We start from the raw sequence: 20,317 nt of genomic DNA, 5'->3' as shown, positions 1-20,317 counted from the left end.
GAAGTTTGCCAACTTTGTTGACAGAGATCCTGAAGGGAGGTTTGCCAACTCTGTTGACAGAAATCCAGAAGGAATGTTTGCCAACTCTGTTGACAAAGATCTATCCAGAAGGGAGGTTTGCCAACTCTGTTGACAGATATCTGTCCAGAAGGGAATTTTGCCAACTCTGTTGATAGAGATCCTGAAGGGAGGTTTGCCAACTCTGTTGACAGGAATCCAGAAGGAATGTTTGCCAACTCTGTTGACAGAGATCTATCCAGAAGAGAGGTTTGCCAGTTCTGTTGACAGAGATCTATCCAGAAGGGAGGTTTGCCAACTCTGTTGATAGATATCTGTCCAGAAGGAAGGTTTGCCAACTCTGTTGTCAGATATCTGTCCAGAAGGAAGGTTTGCCAACTCTGTTGTCAGATATCTGTCCAGAAGGGAGGTTTGCCAACTCTGTTGTCAGATATCTGTCCAGAAGGAAGGTTTGCCAACTCTGTTGTCAGATATCTGTCCAGAAGGAAGGTTTGCCAACTCTGTTGTCAGATATCTGTCCAGAAGGGAGGTTTGCCAACTCTGTTGTCAGATATCTGTCCAGAAGGGAGGTTTGCCAACTCTGTTGTCAGATATCTGTCCAGAAGGGAGGTTTGCCAACTCTGTTGTCAGATATCTGTCCAGAAGGGAGGTTTGCCAACTCTGTTGTCAGATACCTATCCAGAAGGGAGGTTTGCCAACTCTGTTGTCAGATATCTATCCAGAAGGGAGGTTTGCCAACTCTGTTGTCAGAGATCTATCCAGAAGGGAGGTTTGCCAACTCTGTTGACGATCCTGAAGGGAGGTTTGCCAACTCTGCTGACAGGAATCCAGAAGGATGGTTTGCCAGCTCTACTAACAGAGATACAGAAGGGAGGTTTGCGGATGTATGTGACAATTGTGCAAGAAGAGTGCCATTTTATGGCCAGTAATGATGTTGTTCATTATTATTGACTTCATGGATGTGTGTGTGTGTGTGAGTGTATGGGTGCATGTGTGCGCACGTGTGTGTGTGTGTATTTTTTTCTTTATATTTTGATCTTTTTGGTTCCCTGTCCATCGGTCTGTCAGGTTTTCTGTCTTTGTCTGCATGTCACTATCTTTCGTTCTCACTAATGCAATATCCAAGTGTTACTGTAGTAAACCAGTGTGCTAGTAAGTAATATATCATCTGTTGGAAGGTAAATTAATGGATTGTCTCAATTGATGCTCTACCCCACCTGCTCCATGTCTGTCTCTCTAGTCTCTATCTGTTCATTATTTCTCACTGATGTTCTCTCTGTCTATCTGTTCATTATTTCTCACTGATGCTCTCTCTGTCTATCTGTTCATTATTTCTCACTGATGTTCTCTCTGTCTATCTGTTCATTATTTCTCATTGATGTTCTATCTATCTGTTCATTATTTCTCACTGATGTTCTCTCTATCTGTTCATTATTTCTCACTGATGTTCTATCTATCTGTTCATTATTTCTCACTGATGTTCTCTTTGTCTATCTGTTCATTATTTCTCACTGATGTTCTCTCTGTCTATCTGTTCATTATTTCTCACTGATGTTCTATCTATCTGTTCATTATTTCTCACTGATGTTCTCTCTGTCTATCTGTTCATTATTTCTCACTGATGTTCTCTCTGTCTATCTGTTCATTATTTCTCACTGATGTTCTATCTATCTGTTCATTATTTCTCACTGATGTTCTCTCTGTCTATCTGTTCATTATTTCTCACTGATGTTCTATCTATCTGTTCATTATTTCTCACTGATGTTCTCTCTGTCTATCTGTTCATTGTTTCTCACTGATGTTCTCTCTGTCTGTCTCTCTATCTGTTCATTATTTCTCACTGATGTTCTCTCTGTCTGTCTCTATCTGTTCATTATTTCTCACTGATGTTCTCTCTGTCTATCTGTTCATTGTTTCTCACTGATGTTCTGTCTGTCTGTCTGTCTCTCTATCTGTTCATTATTTCTCACTGATGTTCTCTCTGTCTATCTGTTCATTATTTCTCACTGATGTTCTATCTATCTGTTCATTATTTCTCACTGATGTTCTCTCTGTCTGTCTCTCTATCTGTTCATCATTTCTCACTGATGTTCTCTCTGTCTATCTGTTCATTATTTCCCACTGATGTTCTATCTATCTGTTCATTATTTCTCACTGATGTTCTCTCTGTCTGTCTCTCTATCTGTTCATTATTTCTCACTGATGTTCTCTCTGTCTGTCTCTCTATCAGTTCATTATTTCTCACTGATGTTCTCTCTGTCTCCTTCTGTCTCTCTCTGCCTCTCTTTCTTTCTTTCTTTCTTTCTCTTCTCAGTATGCTGATCAATGCATTCACCCATGTCATGAGGACCTCATGACCAACGACATTAAATTGTCAGTCTCTCACTCTGTTTCTCTCTCTGTCCCTCACTCTGTCTCTGTTTCTCTTGCTCTGTCTCAGTCTCTCTCTCTGTCTCCTCCCTCCCTTTCTCCCATCTCACTCTGTTGAACACTCTTTCTCTCTTGTCTGTCCCATTTTATTTGAATTTAGGTGCTGTTTGATCTTCCCACTTCATTGCCTATTTTATGTGTTTTGTGCAGTTGTATGTGTTTTTTCCTTTTGATGTTTTTATGCCTTCAGTGTTACTGGTTTGAAATGGTGAGTTGACAAAGGGCAAGGACAAGGGTTTAAAAAAAAAAAAGGCATAAAAAAGCCAGTTAACAAACCCTTGCTTGATTGTTCTGTTTTCAGACATAATATGTCCTGTTAGGTCTGTCCCCCACCCCCTCCCCCCTTCCCACTTTTCTCTCTCATGCACTCAAACACACTCACACAATCTCTCTCTCTCTTTCTCTTCAAATACACACATGCATGCCATTCACTCCCCCCAACCCCCACCACCCTCCCCCTCACACACACAGAGTGACACATCCTGACCGAGACAGATCCAGAGAGCAGAGTAAACATCTTTGTGAAATTGTCTGTTCATGCGGGGACATAATTTGCTTTTACATGCATGCACAAATATATGTGTTTGCAGGGTCATTCATGTCCATGCATGCTTCATGCTTAAAAAGAAGTCTCCTTTGGTCAAGTTGGAAAGTAATCTATATAATTTACAAATATAGTGTTTGTTTGTTTTTTACACCATTTCATGCATCAAGTTGGATTGTCAAATAAGACTGTATAAGCATAGACAGATGGAGAGAGTGATTGTGTGTGTGTGTGTGTGTGTGTGTGTGTGTGTAACTCAAAGATGAAACACAAAGCTGACATCAGCAGTCAATATTCTGAGCAATACTGCATTTTTGATCTGCTGGAGAGAGAATGTGTGGTGTGTGCATGTGCATGTGTGTGCGTGTGCATGCCGCGCGCGCGTGCGTGTGTGTGTGTGTGTGCATGTGTGTGTGTGTGCACTTTGTGTTTGTATGTGTGTTTACTTTGTGTGTGTGTGTGTGTGTGTGTGTGTGTGTGCACTTTGTGTTTGTATGTGTGTATACTTTCTCTGTGTGTGTGTGTGTAGAGATGAGGAAGTGTTGAAACACAAGATTATGACACCTGCAATAGAATTCTGAGTAATGATCTATTTTTGACTCACTTGTGTAAACAAAGTGAGTCAATGTTTTAACCCGGTGTTCGGTTGTCTGTGTGTGTGTGTGTGTGTGTCCGTGTGTCTGTGTGTCCGTGGTAAACTTTAACATTGACATTTTCTCTGCAAATACTTTGTCAGTTGACACCAAATTTGGCATAAATTTGGCAGTTCTTTCCAGTCATCTTGTTTAAAACAATATTGCACCTCTGGGATAGGCACAAAAAATTTAAAAAAAAGAAGCCTAATTATATGCAAACTGCATTTACTGTTATATTTATATTTTTTGTATTCTCTAAACTTGGCACTTTGACCTCTTATTCTGACACAACAACAAGAGGAGTCATTATTATCATTTTTTGTTCAAACAGGAACTTCTTTTGCTAAGCACGGAATTTTTGTTTATTTTGCAAACGTTTTGGTGCAGATAGTAGAAAAGGGAAATTACTCTGTAATTAATGCTAGGGGACTTAATTTATCACAAGTGAGTCTTGAAGGCCTTGCCTCTCTTGTTTATATTTTGTTACAATCAGAGAGAGGAAGAGTATGTGTGTGCAAATGCATACTGTGTATTTGTGTGTGTGAGTGTGTATACATGTGCACACTGTGTGTGAGTGTGTGCATGTTCATACTACATGTTGTGTGTGCACGAGGAAGAGTCATACGTTTATTAAAACAAGATTGTGGCACTCTGCACCGAAGAAAACGCCCTGAGTGATGCGTTAGCATAAAAACAACTGCTGGTGTTCTGCTCAGCTAATGAACAAAGAAGATCCGGAGACATGAAATTTGCATTGTCATCATCCTTCCTTCACTGTTTTCATTTCCTGTTGAATGACCAGAGAGAGAAAGAGAGAGAGAGAGACACCTTTGTTTGACCAGTCACATAAGAACCCCCACCCCCACCCCACACCTCCCCCCCAAAAAAAAACACAACAAAACATGGGTGAGTACAATATATTGATTTTTCTTCCATCTCTGTCTCTTTTCACACACAGCTGTTGATCGGTGGACACAGGAACTAGGTGGAGAGGGAGCCCTCTTATCTTCGTTCTTGCTGTGGTGTGGTGTGGTTTATACTAATTATAGGGGAAGGGTGGAGGGTTCCCTAGCTTGGTGCTTTGTTTCACTGAAGTCCCTATGTCTCCTGGCCTTTCTCTAGAGGTCTTGCCTTTGTTGTCCGGGTCTCTGTGTGTGCCTTTGTTTCTGTCTAGGTCTGTCTGTCTCCCGTTCTCTCTCTGTCTTCCCCAGAAAAAGGAAGTTAAAAGGTTGTTGAAAATATTTCAGAGATGTAAAACAGAAAAGGATAAGCCAGAGAAAAGACAAGAGTATGCTGCAGCAAGGAAAGAATATGTTAAACTAAGAAAGACAAAAGAAAGAGAATTTGAAAATAACAGATTAAAAAAACTAAAAGAATCAGTCAGTGACTCTAAGACATTTTGGTCAGTAATAAGATCCGTAAATAGAAAAGCTTTTGTGTATAACGACATCTCCATTGTACAATGGCATGATCACTTCTTTAGGGTTTTTAATGATTTCGACAATAATGTAATACAAGAAGAAGAAAATTTATTGGAAGCAGAAGATGATCTTGAGCCATTATTTAACGATCCTATATCTAAAGAAGAAGTTGTTGCTAGTATCAGACATCTAAAATTAGGAAAAAGTGCAGGCCCTGACAAAATTGTTGGAGAAATGCTGAGGTGTGCAAATTCTGTTGTGATTGATTTCCTTGTTATGTTATTTAATCAGCTGTTTGAAAATGGTACGTTTCCTTTGGAGTGGGCAAAATCCATTATTATTCCAATACACAAAAAAGGAGATGTTAACAACCCCGATAATTACCGTGGTGTATCACTCACAAGTATTTTAAGTAAAGTTTATACTCATATCTTAAATAAGAGGCTGACTAAATGGGCTGAAAATGAAGAAAAAATAATCGAAGAACAAGCTGGTTTTAGAGCAAACTATAGTACCATAGACCACATATTTACATTATATGCATTAGTACAGAAATATCTGCTATGTAATACGAAACTTTATGTTGCTTTCGTGGACTTCAAGAAGGCCTTCGATTCTGTTAATCGAAATGCATTGTGGAATGTATTGCGTAAAAGTGGTGTGAAAGGTAAACTGTATATGGCACTTAAAGGTGTTTATAATTCTGTACTTGCGTGTGTGCGTGTGAAGGGTGTTTATTCTGATTACTTTGAATGTCCAAATGGAGTGAAACAGGGGTGTCTCCTGAGCCCGCAGATGTTTTCCTTTTTTTTTTATAAATGAACTGGCTGTTGAATTATCCAATAGAGGCAGACATGGTATTCAGTTAATTCCTGGTGCTATTGAGGTTTTCTTATTACTGTTTGCTGATGATGTCATTCTTTTATCTGGAACAGTAATAGGTTTGCAAAATCAACTAAACGCCTTCGAAGAAGCAGCAGATCGCTTAAGTTTGACAGTGAATTTGGATAAAACTAATGTTATGGTCTTCAGGATGGGTGGACACCTGTCACTACATGAAAGATGGTTTTATAAGAATACAGAAGTTAGAGTGGTGAATTCATACAAATACTTAGGAATGATATTCTCAACTAAATTAAGTCTGAATTATGCATGGGAAGAATCTTGTAATAAGGGGAAAAAGGGTGTAATCGAAATTTTGAAGACGTTACGAAAGCTTAACTCTTTTGATTGCTGTTTATTTTGGAAATTATTTGATTCACAGATTGAGCCTTTACTTACATATGGAGCAGAAATTTGGGGACTACGTGTAAATAAGCAGATTGAGAAAGTGCATACATATGCAATTAAACGTTTCTTAAATGTACCAATACATTCATCTAATACAGTGTTATACGGAGAAACAGGAAGGTACCCTTTGTATATAAAAATTTTTGTAAAGTGTATTAAATACTGGTTGAAACTGTTGAAACTTCCACAAACACGCTTATGCAGACAGGCCTATGATATGATGTATATTCAAATGGATTTAGGGAAAGAGAATTGGGCTTACAGAGTAAAGAAAGTTTTATCAGAACATGGTTTTGGAATTGTGTGGTTATCACAGGGAGTAGGAAACGAGCAGCAATTTATATCGGAATTTAAAGACAGACTTATTTGTTCTTTTCAACAAAACTGGCACTCCGATATGGAAACAAAAGAAAAATATAGTTGGTTTTTCTCATTTAAAAACGTATTTCAACCTGAAAAATTTCTAAGTATCATGACAGATAAATGGCACAGAATAAGTTATGCAAGATTTCGATTAAGGACACTTGGTTTCAACGCAAATAAGAAATGGTTTGAAACTGGGACTTCCGCAGAATTACCATGCCCATCATGTGGCTCACAAATTGAAGATGAGAAACACTTTTTGTTTGAGTGTAAAGCTTATGATGATTTGAGAAAGAAATGTAAATTTTTTGAAGTAGGTATAACCGAAATGCGCAACATTGTGTCTGTTTTATCATCTGAGGATGAAATTATAATTAGATCGATTGCAAAATTTATTGCAGAAGCGCAAAAAATAAGACAAGAACTTGTTATACACGGGCAAAATAATATATAATAAGGTAGTTAACCATAGTTGACTGAATGCTGATATGTTCCGGAATGAAAGTAAGGAGTACATGAAATTATGTATGTGAGAGGATGGTCGAATTTTCTTCTTTTTTTTTTTTTCCTTTTTTTTCTTTTTTTTTTCCTTAGTATTTTCCTTGAAGTGATACTATGTACATATATAATTATGGTGTCAGTGTTACCAATCTTTTTTGACTGCAATGTTTAAAATTTACATCATAAAGATTATTGTAATCTGTTGATGTGAAAATGTTACCCCCTTGTCAAAAGACCTTTGCAGGCAATGACAATAAAACATTTCAAGTTTCAAGTTTTTTCAAGTTTCTCTGTCTTCCCCTCTCTCTCTTCCCATCTATCTCCCTGAAAAAAACTGTGTGGCAATGAGAGATTCCAAATATCTGGGAGAATTAAAAACAAACAACAGAAACACCATCACTTCATGAGGGGCCATGCCCTGTATTTAATGAAACATTGGTATCAGCATCCCTCTGTGTGTGTGTGTGTGTGTGTGTGTGTGTGTGTGTGTGTATTACCCACCCCCTTACTCTTATTTTCTATCGCTTTCTCTCATTGTCTGCCCAATTTGGTGTGTACCTTCCTCCCTCTCTCTCTCTCTCTCTCTCTCTCTCTCTCTCTCTCTCTCTCTCTATATATATATATATATATATATATATATAGACAAGATAAACAGATAAGACAATAACAAGAAACAAAAACAATAAACATAATGATGATAGTGATAATAGTAATAATGATATGACAGTTAATGATAACAGAAGAAAGAAATATGATAATAATGACAGTAATAAATAAATAGTAAGACCAAGTATTTGTTTTACTTTGTCTCCATTGTCACCACCTGAAAGAATTTACACTCTCAATAAAATATGTCGTTCCAAACTGAAGGCTGTCCACTGTTCTTGCTATGACCCTTGCTGTAAGCTGGCAGGTGACAACAGATGATTTTGAACTGTCAGTACTGGTCAGATTGCCTCTGGTCAAGCTGGTGTCCACACATTGTTAAGTATTTGTCCTCGTATCTTGGGGTGTTCGTGATTGGGAACATGTGCATGCGTATGTGGAAGTGTGTGTGGGTAGAGGGGAGAATACACACTCACACACACACACACACACACACACACACACACACATATATATATATATAGATAGATAGATATCGATATAGATATATTTCTGTGTGTGTATTTGTGTATGTGTGTGTGTGTGTGTGTGTGTACATTTATGTATGTATGTCTGTTTATTTTTTTTAACTGTTTCCACCACACTATCCCCACACCTCCACCCTCCCTTTGTTTTTATAACAATGCAGAACATGTTTTGTATATGTACATAGAATGATATGATTTTAACTGTTTCCAGACTGAGCAAGGCATTGGTGGAGCAGAGGCTGTCAGGCTTGGTTGATCCTAACCCCCCCGTCAGCATCAGCATCTAGCATCATGGGTGGCAGTCGTCTGACGTCGCCCCTGATATGCTTCCTTATGTTCTGAGATCTGCTGCCATTATCATGACTTGGTTCAGTTTTTTACCATCTGCAGTGTTGACAATCATACCTGGCCTCTCTTCTTCAAAGCAGTCACATCAAGCATGACGACTCGCCATACAGTGGGTGTGTTCTTCTCAAACTGATGTTATCGTTATCCATCGAGTCCAGGTGTGCAAACCACCACGCTTGTATGCACGAGTCAGGAGGTGACGTTTCTTTCCAGTGGTGTTGATGGGACGTGGTGAGTGACAGTGGTCTGGGAGCTATGAGGCTGATGGGAGCCCTGCGGTGTGGGAGTGTGGTCGGCCGCTCGGTGTGGCGGCGCCTGCTGGCAGTCCTCTTGCTGGGCATCTTCATCTGGACCATCACTGTGCTGAACGTCACCTTCATCTACAACAGCAACCACCCGCACCGCCACAGCGATTTGCTGAAGGTGGGTGATCTGGGCTGTGAGGAGTAGATTACACACACACACACACACACACACACACAATGGGTGATCAGGGCTGTGAGGAGTAGAGAATATATATATGCACAGAGAGAGAGAGAGGATATTCACCGAAGGTGGGTGATTGGGGCTGTAAGGAGCTGATGAGTAGTATATATATATATATATATATATATATATGTGTGTGTGTGTGTGTGTGTGTGATCCATCATACACCTGTACAAGTGCAAAGGAAATCGTCAGGCCTGCGACAACCATCGTGGAATATCCCTGCTGTCTGTCGCAGGCAAAACTCTGGCCAGAGTGCTACTCAACCGTCTCATAGCGCACCTTGAGCAAGGTCTCCTACCAGAGAGCCAGTGTGGCTTCCGGAAAGAACGCGGGACTATCGACATGGTGTTTGCTGCCAGGCAGCTCCAGGAGAAGTGTCGGGAACAGAACGCTGACCTTTACTCCACCTATGTCGATCTGACCAAGGCCTTTGATACTGTTAGCAGAGATGGCCTTTGGAGAATCATGACAAAGTACAGATGTTCCAGAATGTTCATCACCATCATACGGCAACTACACAATGGGATGCTGGCCCGAGTCCAAGACAACAGAGAGACTTCAGAACCATTCCCTGTCTCGGAGTCAAGCAAGGGTGTGTTCTTGCCCCCACCCTGTTCAGTCTCATGTTTTCAGCCATGCTGACAGATGCCTTCAGAGACGATGACGTAGGCATTGGCATCAGATACCGCACAGATGGCTCACTCTTCAACCTCAGGAGGCTTCAAGCAAAAACCAAGGTGAGGACAGACACCGTCAACGACTTCCTGTTTGCTGATGACTGCACTCTCAACGCTGCCTCTGAAGCTGACATGCAGCACAGCGTCGACAAGCTATCTGCTGCCTGTGACAACTTTGGCCTCACATTCAGCACAAAGAAGACTGAGGTGATGCACCAGCCTACTCCAGGAAAGCCTTGCGTTGAACCAAACATCATCAACAGGCAACAACTGAGCACGGTGGACAAGTTCACATACCCGGGCAGTACACTCTCTTGCACAGTTGTCATCAACGATGAGGTGAATGCCAGACTCGCCAAAGCCAGCACTGCCTTCGGCAGACTCAATAAGAACGTTTGGAACAGGAGAGGCATCACCCTGGAGACGAAGCTTAAAGTATACAAGGCCATAGTTCTTACCACACTGCTCTATGGATGTGAATCATGGACGGTCTACAAATACCGCGTCAAAAAGCTGAACCACTTCCACACCACCAGCCTCAGAAAGCTTCTCGGCGTAAAGTGGCAAGAGAAGATCCCTGACACAGAGGTGCTCGCTCATGCAAACTTGCCCAGCATCTACACCATCTTGATGCAGGGCCAGCTGCACTGGGCAGGCCATGTAGTTCACATGCCAGACCACCGGAACCCCAAGAAACTGCTGTACGGCGAACTCCAACAAGCGCTCCCATGGAGGCCAAAAGAAGCGCTTCAAAGGCACTCTGAAAGCTTCTCCTTCAACATCAGCCACTACACACGGGAGCTGAATGCAATGGACAGATCAGAGTGGCGTTCAGCAGTTCACAAAGGCGCCAAATCCTGTGAGGCCAACAGAATCACTGCAGCAGAGCAACGCAGACAGGCCAGGAAAAGCAGTGCCAGCAAGTCCCTGACAGCCGCCACCATCCCCTGTCCACACTGCATCAGAACCTTCCAGGCGCGAATTGGCCTGACCAGTCATCTGCGCACCCACAGAGCCCAACCCACCCACCCCCAGGATGACTAGATGGTCCTCGTCGATCCCAACGGACGAACCACATATGTGTGATGGGGCTGTAAGGAGCCGATGAGTAGTATATATATATGTGTGTGTGTGTGTGATTGGGGCTGTAAGGAGCTGATGAGTAGTATATATATATGTGTGTGTGTGTGTGTGTGTGATTGGGGCTGTAAGGAGCCGATGAATAGTATATATATATGTGTGTGTGTGTGTGTGTGTGTGATTGGGGCTGTAAGGAGCTGATGAGTAGTATATATATATATATATATGTGTGTGTGTGTGTGTGTGATTGGGGCTGTAAGGAGCCGATGAGTAGTATATATATATATATATATATATATATATATATATATATATATATATATATATATATATATACTCATTAGCTCCTTACAGCCCCAATCACCCACCTTCAGTATATATCCTCTCTCTCTCTCTCTCTCTCTCTATATATATATATAGAGAGAGAGAGAGAGAGAGAGAGAGAGATACAGGACAATGTGCTGAAGGCAGGTGATCGGGGCTGTAAGGAGTAGATTAGTAGATTATATATATATAATTATATAGATACACAATGATTTGCTGAAGGTGGGTGATGGGTGTTGTGAGGGGTAGATTTTACTTTGATAGGGACATATTCATACATTTTGCTAAGCAAGTAGTTTATTCAGCAGAACGATGAACAGGCCCTTTGGCAGGGCCTCAAACGTTGTACAAGTCAAGTCCTCCGTCTATGTAATTTGCATATTTATATTACACATGTCTAAGAATGAGAGAGAGAGTATGTGTGTGTGCTTGTGTTTGTCTGTGTCTGTGTGTGTGTTTTTGAATGAAAATGTGTAAGAGAGAAAGGCAGACACCAGAGAGAAATTAATGTGAGCCATTCAACATTTCAAAGCGTAACAGCAGGAGAGCTTAAGGCCATAGCATACATAGTACATGGATACCGGATCTGTTAACACTGCAGACACATTTTAAAGGTCAACATTCAGAGATAAATGTTCTCTTGTATATTATTTTTGTAGAACTGTATTTAAGGGAAGAGGGGTTGGAGTGATGAATTGAAGCACACTGCATTAGGATCAGGCAGAAAACTGAGAGTGCGATGAAAACAGGCATCTGACATGATGCAGTGTTATGTATGGGGCAGAGGGAGCTGTCAGGGGAGAGTGGTTTATGCCCCTGGGAGGTCCTTTGGTTGATGAGGAGACAAATGAGCTGGGGGGTTTGTGTGCATGTTGTGTTGTCGTTTGGGGTCCAGGGAGGATGTGGGAGGGGGTTTGCGGGGTGTTAAAAGGTGGCGGTGATCCTTCCAGGTGAAGAATCAGGCTGCGTATGCCATCTTGTTTGTCTGTGTCTCTCATGGCATGTTCTCTGTGCTTGTTTCCTGTACAGCCTCTCTCTCTCTCTCTCTCTCTCTCTCTCTCTCTCTCTCTTATCTAAGGCAGATGCATGCACACACTGAATATATGTGCATGCACGCACGCACACACGCACACACACACACACACACACACACACATGCACACACACACACACACACACACACACACACACACACAGTGAAATCCACACACACACACACACACACACACATGACACAGTGTGATCCACACACACACACTGACACAGTGAGACACACACACACACACACACACACACACACACACACACACACACACACACACACACACACACACACACACACACACACACACACACACACACACACACACACACACACACACACATACATCAAAGGTGTAGTTACCAGCTTTCAGTGATGTGTTATAAAGACATCCAGTTTCAAAATAATATGCTTTGGTGTGTTCATATATTTTCTGTTCCAAAAATCAGGTTTTGGATTTGCAGGGTATCATAAGTGAATCTTGAAGCACTTGTCCATTTTATGCTGAATATTTATTTTGAAGTGCTTCAGGTATGTTATAAGCTGAGATCAACAAGGTAAGATGAGACAAGAAGTCCTTTTTTTTTTTCTTTTTTTTTCCAACCCTGAAAAAGTAAGATATCAAAACATCTCAATCAGCCCAAAATGGCAAAACATTACTTGCACAAGCATGAGAACAAGCAAAACAAATCCAATGATGTGATTTTATGGAGTGCCCAGACTGGACTGTTGACAGTGTGTGCTGTTTGTCATGTCGATGGTCACAGGACGAGATTGTGCAGCTGAGTCAGGAGTATGTGCGAGCTCTGGCCAAGGAGAACGCTGGGGTGGTGGACGGTCCTTACGCTGGCCGCTTTACAGCTTTTGGTAGGTGGTCTTTTTCTGTCGTTCTTCCTCTTTTGTCTGTGTGTGTTATCATAATGTACAGCAAAGTACTCTGAGCTTTGCACATGTCACAAACACTCGTTTTGATGGAAAAAAACAAAAGTGAACCTGGATAATTGGTGATATGGCATGTTGTTAGTTTGAAGCTTGAGGAATACGACAGATAAAAGTTGTTTTACACACACATACATGCACACAGGTGCTCACATAAATAGTGCACACACTCACACACACACACAGAGGCTTATGAATACCTTTCACACATGCTCACATGCACGCACGCACACGCACACACGCACACACACACACACACACACACACACATTTCCTCATAACCACACGCAATTTTCTGTCCACTCCCTCTCTGCCCCTTCGTTCCACTACCTTCTCACCCTATTCTCTGCAGCATTCATTCCTGTCTGTCAGTCCTTCCCTCCAGTTCTCCCATCCCCTTTCCCCCCTGGTCCCCCTCCCCCTCCCCCTCCACACACACACACACACACACACAAAATGTCCAGGTCACTTTGTCCTCATTTCTCCTGATTTACAAGAGTGCCTCTGACCTCCCTCTTTACAGAGAACCTGGGTTGTCGGAAGACATTTAAAATGCTGTCACTCAGTGCATAGTGGAGATGGAGTCCAGACAGGTCGTTAATCCTTTGTGCATAATTCATGAGTATAATTTTTTTTTTTATACACCTGTTGGTTTTGTGTCACAGGCATGTTGGTTTTTTTATTTTTATGAGCAATTTCACCTGCAGTTAGAAAACATTGAAACAAAAATGAACATAGCCCACCACCACCACTAACCAGTACCACCACTTTTCAGACAAAATAAAAGTTTAGCCACTGCAGCGATCATCTGTTTTCTCTCAAAACAAATATGCAAAGAATATTTTATGGCTTGTAAGAACAGTAGGAGTTAATTAAAACTAAAGATTTTCCTCCAATGTTGGTGAAAGCCTGAGTTAAAGTATCTTTGTCCAAAGGGCTGTGATGTTCATGCTGTAGAGGGTTGGGAGTGTGGATGTGGGGGTTGGAAGGGTGGGGTGGGGGGGTTGCCTTCTGCACTTCCAGTCCATGAAAGAAGGAATGGGGAAGTAAGACAAGTAATCCTCTTTTTCTTTAAAATCATATCTTATTTAACAAAACTGAACAAAAATCCAACTAGTGAACAACAGAAACAAACTAGCAATGAAACAATAAGCTCACAGCAAAACTCTACAAAAATACAACTAGCAAACGATAGAAGTAAATAAGCAACGAAAGAACAAGAGGCTGTTGAATTATACTTTGGTATTAACATTACTGGTATAACTATAAGTAATACATGAACTAATGCATACATGTACATTATTTATACTGCATGTGCACGCATCAGACATTATTTATACTGCATGTGCACGCATCAGACTTGCAAATTTTGAAACATGAAATAAGATTTAGTGGAGTGAATGCTGTGTCTTTAAACTGTTTCACTTTCAGTTAACTGTTCTTGAAATATATTGTCCAAGTTCATGATACATTAGATGCCTCAATGGTTTTACTATCAGTGTAAGATATATTATTGCTGTGAACGTTTCACTGAAGAAGAAGAAGAAGAAAACAATGAGTAATATTAAATTTTATAAACTGGAGTGCATTGTCACTTATTTTCTGTTTTGGACTACTTTTCCAGCCTTTGGAAGAAATATTTTGTTACACTTTTTATTTTATTTTCTTTTTTGTTTGTTTTGTTTTTTTATGTAGAAGTCCAACAGCCATGAGCACACCTCTCCCAAAATGGCTTGAATTTCATTTGAAAGGAGCTAGGCGGGGATAAGATATGTCCAACTTAATTTTTGGATACCAGTGAATTATCATTATTTATCCATGGGTGTTGCTTAAGTTATTTTCATTTAAGCTGTATATAATCCATATGGACAGTCAGGGGTGGTCAGCCAGTCCAGTATATTTTACCTGGTGGATCCGCTTTCGTCATGGCATGCCTCGGGTTTCATTTCTTCATACAGTTCATATTGCTTCTTACTTCTTGTCACAATCGATTTATCTTTGTGAAATTCAGGCTGCTCTCCACAGGAAGAGTGTGTCGCCACAGTGCAGCACCACTCATGTACATTTCTTTCCTTTGTTCTTTCTGCAAGTGTATTTGTTTTACCACCAAAGAGGATCTTTTATTCAGAATTTTGCCAGAGACAATCCTTTTATTGTCATGGATTCCTTTATGTGCTCAAAGTGAATGCTGCACCTGGGACCACGGTATATTGTCTCATCTGAAATAAAAGCGCCCAGACCACCAGTCAAGGTCTAGAGGAGTAAAAATCCTGGTCCACATATATGATAAGTGCATATTTTGGTTGTGCAGACTTGAAGAAGACGATAGCGGTACTGCTGGACAGTATCCTGGGTCGACTGGACAGGCTGGAGAACTACATCAACAATGCCACCAACGGTTCCCTTCTGGAGGCTGTGCGTGTTGCCACTGCTGAGAACCAGATTGTTCTGTCAGCTAAAGGTGAAATATCAGGCAGTGTTCCACTCTTAACTACTCTTATGGATACTTATAACTTATATATATATATATGTATATATATGTATATATATATATAGGGATACATGATCAGACACCAAACTTTAAGTGTTTTCCAAACAAGGAATCATTTGCACGAATGTACTCTTCACCCTCTTACCCCAGGTCGCTCAGCACCATGAAATCCCATGCCAAGGGGAATAAGTCTTGCGATTTTTGATAGTGGGTAATTATAAACATTGGTTGAAAATATAATTACTCTTCATTTGTTGCACATATTTATTATTCCTACATTCTACACGTAATAAAGTTGCAAAAGAATTTTTGTTTCCAGGCTCATTTTGCTTTGATTTAAACACAAAAAATAAAAATGTCAAATTTGATGGTCAACTTTGAAAAAAATTTGTTTAATTACAGTATGATTTTCTTTGAAACAAGTTTATCTGGTCTGCAGTGTCTTCTGAAAAATCTTTTTTTTTTTTTTTTTTTTTTTTTTTTTTGTCTTTTTCTTGCTCTATTTGAATTGCAACAATGAACATGCTGATTTTTATGTTCTTTTTATTTTGAAGGATAAAAACAACAGCAAACAAACAAAAACAAACAACAAACCTACCTCACATGTAATTTCTCCATAATGAAAAGAAAAATATAATCCACTGAACTAGCAAAATCAGGAAGATCGTGCAGAACGCCAATAATTATCAGTGCAATCAACGACTGACAGTATCAATTCTGACGGTCCGGCAGTCGATTCACACTCAAGTACTGACTACACTCTCAATGTCGGTAAAACTCAGTCAGTGGATGTCTAGGTCACTCAGTACGATCAACTTTTACAAAATTTTCATGCAGAAATCATTTTCAGAATTGTCGCTCAGATTATGCTACTACTCTTGACAGTCGTCAAACTCATCTTGCAACTTTGAAACTCAAAACTTTGGCAAAACTTAACCAAATCAGTGATATATTCCACTGAACTAGCACAATCAGGAAGATTGTGCAGAAAGCCAATAAATATCAGTGAAATCAAGACTGTCTGTCAGGAGGTCTGGCGTTTGATTCATGATTTCGGAGGTCCGGCGATCGATTCATAAAGTGACCAACTTCATTCTCATTGTCAGCAAAATTCAGTCAGTTGATATCTAGGTCACTCAGTTTGATTGATTTTTACAAGATTCTCATGCAAAAATCATTAAAACAGTTCAAAATCATCTTCAGAATCGTTATTCAGATTACGCTAAAGCTCTCGGCAATCATCAAACTCGTCTTGCAACTTTAAAAATTCACAACTTTGTCAAAAGCGCAAAATGCATGGCAGGAAGTGCCAAAAATGAGAATGTGAATCTCGCAAGAGTCTCATTAATGTAAATGTTGAAGGAGGGTTAAAGTATGTGACGCAGCATGTGAAAACCCAGTTAAAGTTTATGTGTTTTCAGAAAATTAAGAAATTACAGATTGACCAAAAAAAACACACACACACACACAAAAAAAAAACAACCAAAAAATACAGAATTGATCTATCATAGTTTGTTTTATTTTTTCTTTATTTTTTTTCAAAGTTGGTGTGCCTGAAAAGAACAGATGGAGAAATCAGCTCATGAAAAAAACATGCATTTGCCTGCTTGAAACTTCATAACAAGAATTATCTTGACATTTATGTGATGTTAAAAGATTCATAATAAAGTAAATTAAAAATTTCTATATGGAAAAAGCATAGGGAAATTAGTGTTTTCTTTCTGTACTCAAACGAAGTCAAGAATGGCCATCAGAGGAGTGATGTCATGTCACAACAGAGCGCAGTCAACCCGACAGTGAATGTTCAAGTGAGAGACAAAGGCTGCATTTGTGTTTGAACAAAGAATATTTCCTGTAATGCTAATGAATCTTTTGAACTTCGGCTTTAGATCCCAGATCAAAATAAAGTTTGCTAACTACAATCAATAAGTGTTTTGCCTCATCATTGGCTGACATAATTTCAGAAAAGCTTGGAGTCAAATGCACTGAACACTGCAACTCAAGTGACAAATGTGTGCAGCAGTACCAACAGCGCATGCACCTGAAATCATTAAAACTACTACAGTTTCAAGTAGTTTTATGCTGAAATACTTACTGACAGCAAAGATAAGACTTTAAAAAGGCTATATTTTTAAAAGTCTCGACTTTCATTATTTTGACCCAAATGACTTGCTTTTGTGCATGGCTAAGAATAGCTGGCTGTGACTTCAGCAGACTTTTTGCATACTGTGTCACATATATGCTTATTCAGTTACCTTCAGGCGATATTTTATATTGAAGGTCTTTCTCCCCATGGGCCATGTTTGTGGTTATGCTTGTGTTGGTGAGTGTGTGTATGTGTGGGGTTAAATGTGTTGTGTGTGTGTGTGTGTGTGTGAGAAGAGTAAGGTGGGAGAGGTGGGAGTGTTGTGAGTGATGCCTTGTCGTTGCACATCTGCATTTTCCATTCTGTGAGATGTCAAATATTGATATTAGATTCTGTGAACATTTCAGCAGAGCTGTGATGAATGGCCCAGTGTTAATGTTTTGCATGGCTTTATGTGTGGACAGATCTGATTGGAGGCAAGACAGAACAGTGTGAATTAACAGAGGAGGATGATCAGATTTTCCCCAACTGCAGGAGCAAATTGGAGGTAAAAACCTTATCACTCATTTCTTTAATTATATATCATTCCGGCTTGTTTGAATCTGAGCATAAGATAGTTGTCATGAGCTCAGTCTACCAAAAAAAAGTTTTCAAATGTGCTTCTTAATTTCTTACAAAGATATGTTGGATAAATGTTGTTGTTTCCCTCAGAACCTGTCTTCATTGTCTTTGATTACAGTGCTGTTCTATTCTGTTCTGATGTCTGGGTTATAGATGGAATAGAAATCAACAAAATGCACATTCTTGATGTGTCATGGATGTACAGGTCTTCAAGGTTGATGTTCTTTGATTTGATGGTTGATTAGGCCATTCATCACTGTGGGCATTCCAATGAATGTCTACCTGTGTGTGTATTTCAGTGGATGCGGAACATGTGGAAGTCAGACCCTTGTTATGAAGCTCATGGTGTGGACGGCTCTGACTGCTCCTTCATAATGTACCTTAGTGAGGTGAGAGATGTTTGTGACTTTTATTTTTGTTATGATCACATCAAATTGCTGATGATTCTGTATTTATAGCTGAATTTGAAATGCCTGACATACAGGACCAGCCTTGGTTAATGGTAAAAACAAAAAGCCAGATGTGTTCATCAATTTTTTATCTTTGTTTTGGTTTTTTTTTTTTCAATGAACAAATCTATAATCTTAAGCTTTATTATCAATGAATATATACTGTTAAAAAAACAACAACAAAAAAACAACACACACACAATTTATCATTTCTTAGTTTTAAACATTCTTGTATTCATGAGAATTGAAGCAACCAAGCTTCGTCTTAATACCTTTTCAATTATGTTTCATGGTAGTCTGAAGGGCTGCTCCTTCTTTCTTCCTCATCTTTCTTCTTCTTCTTCTTCTGCTTCTTCTTCTTTTCCTTCTTCTTGATCTTGAAATCATTATCATTATTCTTGTTATCATTATCATGACTATGGATGTCTGTTTTCCAGGTTGAAGGGTGGTGCCCAAGGAAAAGCTGGACCAAATCTGCCCGACACAAAGTGACAGCGCCAGAAATATATGTACATATCCTTTCTCCTTTTTTTTTTTCTTTTTTTTTCAAATTCTATTCTTCAACTAAATCTGCACTTCCTTTCCTTGGATTACCATGTTAAAACTTTTGGACTATGAACAGCTTCATACCCCCTCTGTTGTGCGTTCCCTGGGTCAAACACTCCATAATTGGCTGTCACTATTTCTCTGGACTATACACTTTGAACAAGCTCTCTTTCACTTCATCAGACCTATACACTCAACTCTCTTAGGTCTGGCTCTAAAACCTGCCTCTTTTCCAAAAAATCTAGGATACTCTTTCCCTTCTGTCCCTTTTTCTGTAGTTTCTCTGTAGCCTTCTATCTACACGCATTTTCCAGATTTTGTCTCTCATCCCTTTGAGTCTGTTATGCAAGGGAGTGAATGTCTGGTATGTTTATAAAGTGCACTTTGATATGTCAGAACTATATGTATAGATAGATTTGTTATACATTATTAGCCCTTTCTTGTCACATCTTTGCTTCTTCTCCACTAGCAACCTGACTCTCTCCTGTTTCTTATCCTTTGTAATTATGCTAATGTTTTCTTTGTCATGATTGAGTGGAGATGTTAAGTATCAAAGCCTGTGCTGAATTCTATTCAGGTGCCATTGTGCATAATGTTGTGCCTGCACACAGGCAGTGTTCACGCTTTGAATCCTCTTTAATCAAACTCGTCATTTAAAGTCTCAGTTTCAAGTGTAAGCATAAACTATGGAAGGGATATAACTCGTGATAAATTTGTTGGTGACTCACTGACAAAGTCTGAATGCATTTTGAGCATTTTTTAGCTTTTTTTTGTTTTTGTTTTTTTTGTTGCAGGTTTCTTGTATGATCACAGCTAGAAAGTCATATTTCACTACTTTGCACATATTAAACAAACTGCTGCAAGCCACATACTGTACTTTTAATCCTGAC

General features: G+C 39.7%; 1 protein-coding gene across 3 annotated transcripts in view; it reads left to right on the top strand.

The window, feature by feature from the left end:
* The window catches only part of LOC143282131 (alpha-1,6-mannosylglycoprotein 6-beta-N-acetylglucosaminyltransferase A-like), a 100,511-nt gene that overhangs the window by 27,715 nt on the left and 52,479 nt on the right, over window positions 1-20,317 (top strand). For all 3 annotated transcript variants that reach the window (XM_076587659.1, XM_076587668.1, XM_076587678.1), the window contains 6 exons: window positions 8,547-9,106; window positions 13,063-13,162; window positions 15,546-15,695; window positions 18,276-18,358; window positions 18,732-18,821; window positions 19,319-19,390. In XM_076587659.1, the coding sequence (XP_076443774.1) occupies window positions 8,939-9,106; window positions 13,063-13,162; window positions 15,546-15,695; window positions 18,276-18,358; window positions 18,732-18,821; window positions 19,319-19,390 (663 nt within the window). In that variant the 5' untranslated portion in view covers window positions 8,547-8,938. The remainder of the gene's footprint in view (window positions 1-8,546; window positions 9,107-13,062; window positions 13,163-15,545; window positions 15,696-18,275; window positions 18,359-18,731; window positions 18,822-19,318; window positions 19,391-20,317) is intronic.

This window comes from Babylonia areolata, chromosome 1 (assembly GCF_041734735.1).
Source record: "Babylonia areolata isolate BAREFJ2019XMU chromosome 1, ASM4173473v1, whole genome shotgun sequence".
NCBI lineage: Eukaryota > Metazoa > Mollusca > Gastropoda > Neogastropoda > Buccinidae > Babylonia > Babylonia areolata.
The sequence above is the reverse complement of the archived record's forward strand: the minus strand, read 5'-3'. Positions and strand labels throughout refer to the sequence as shown.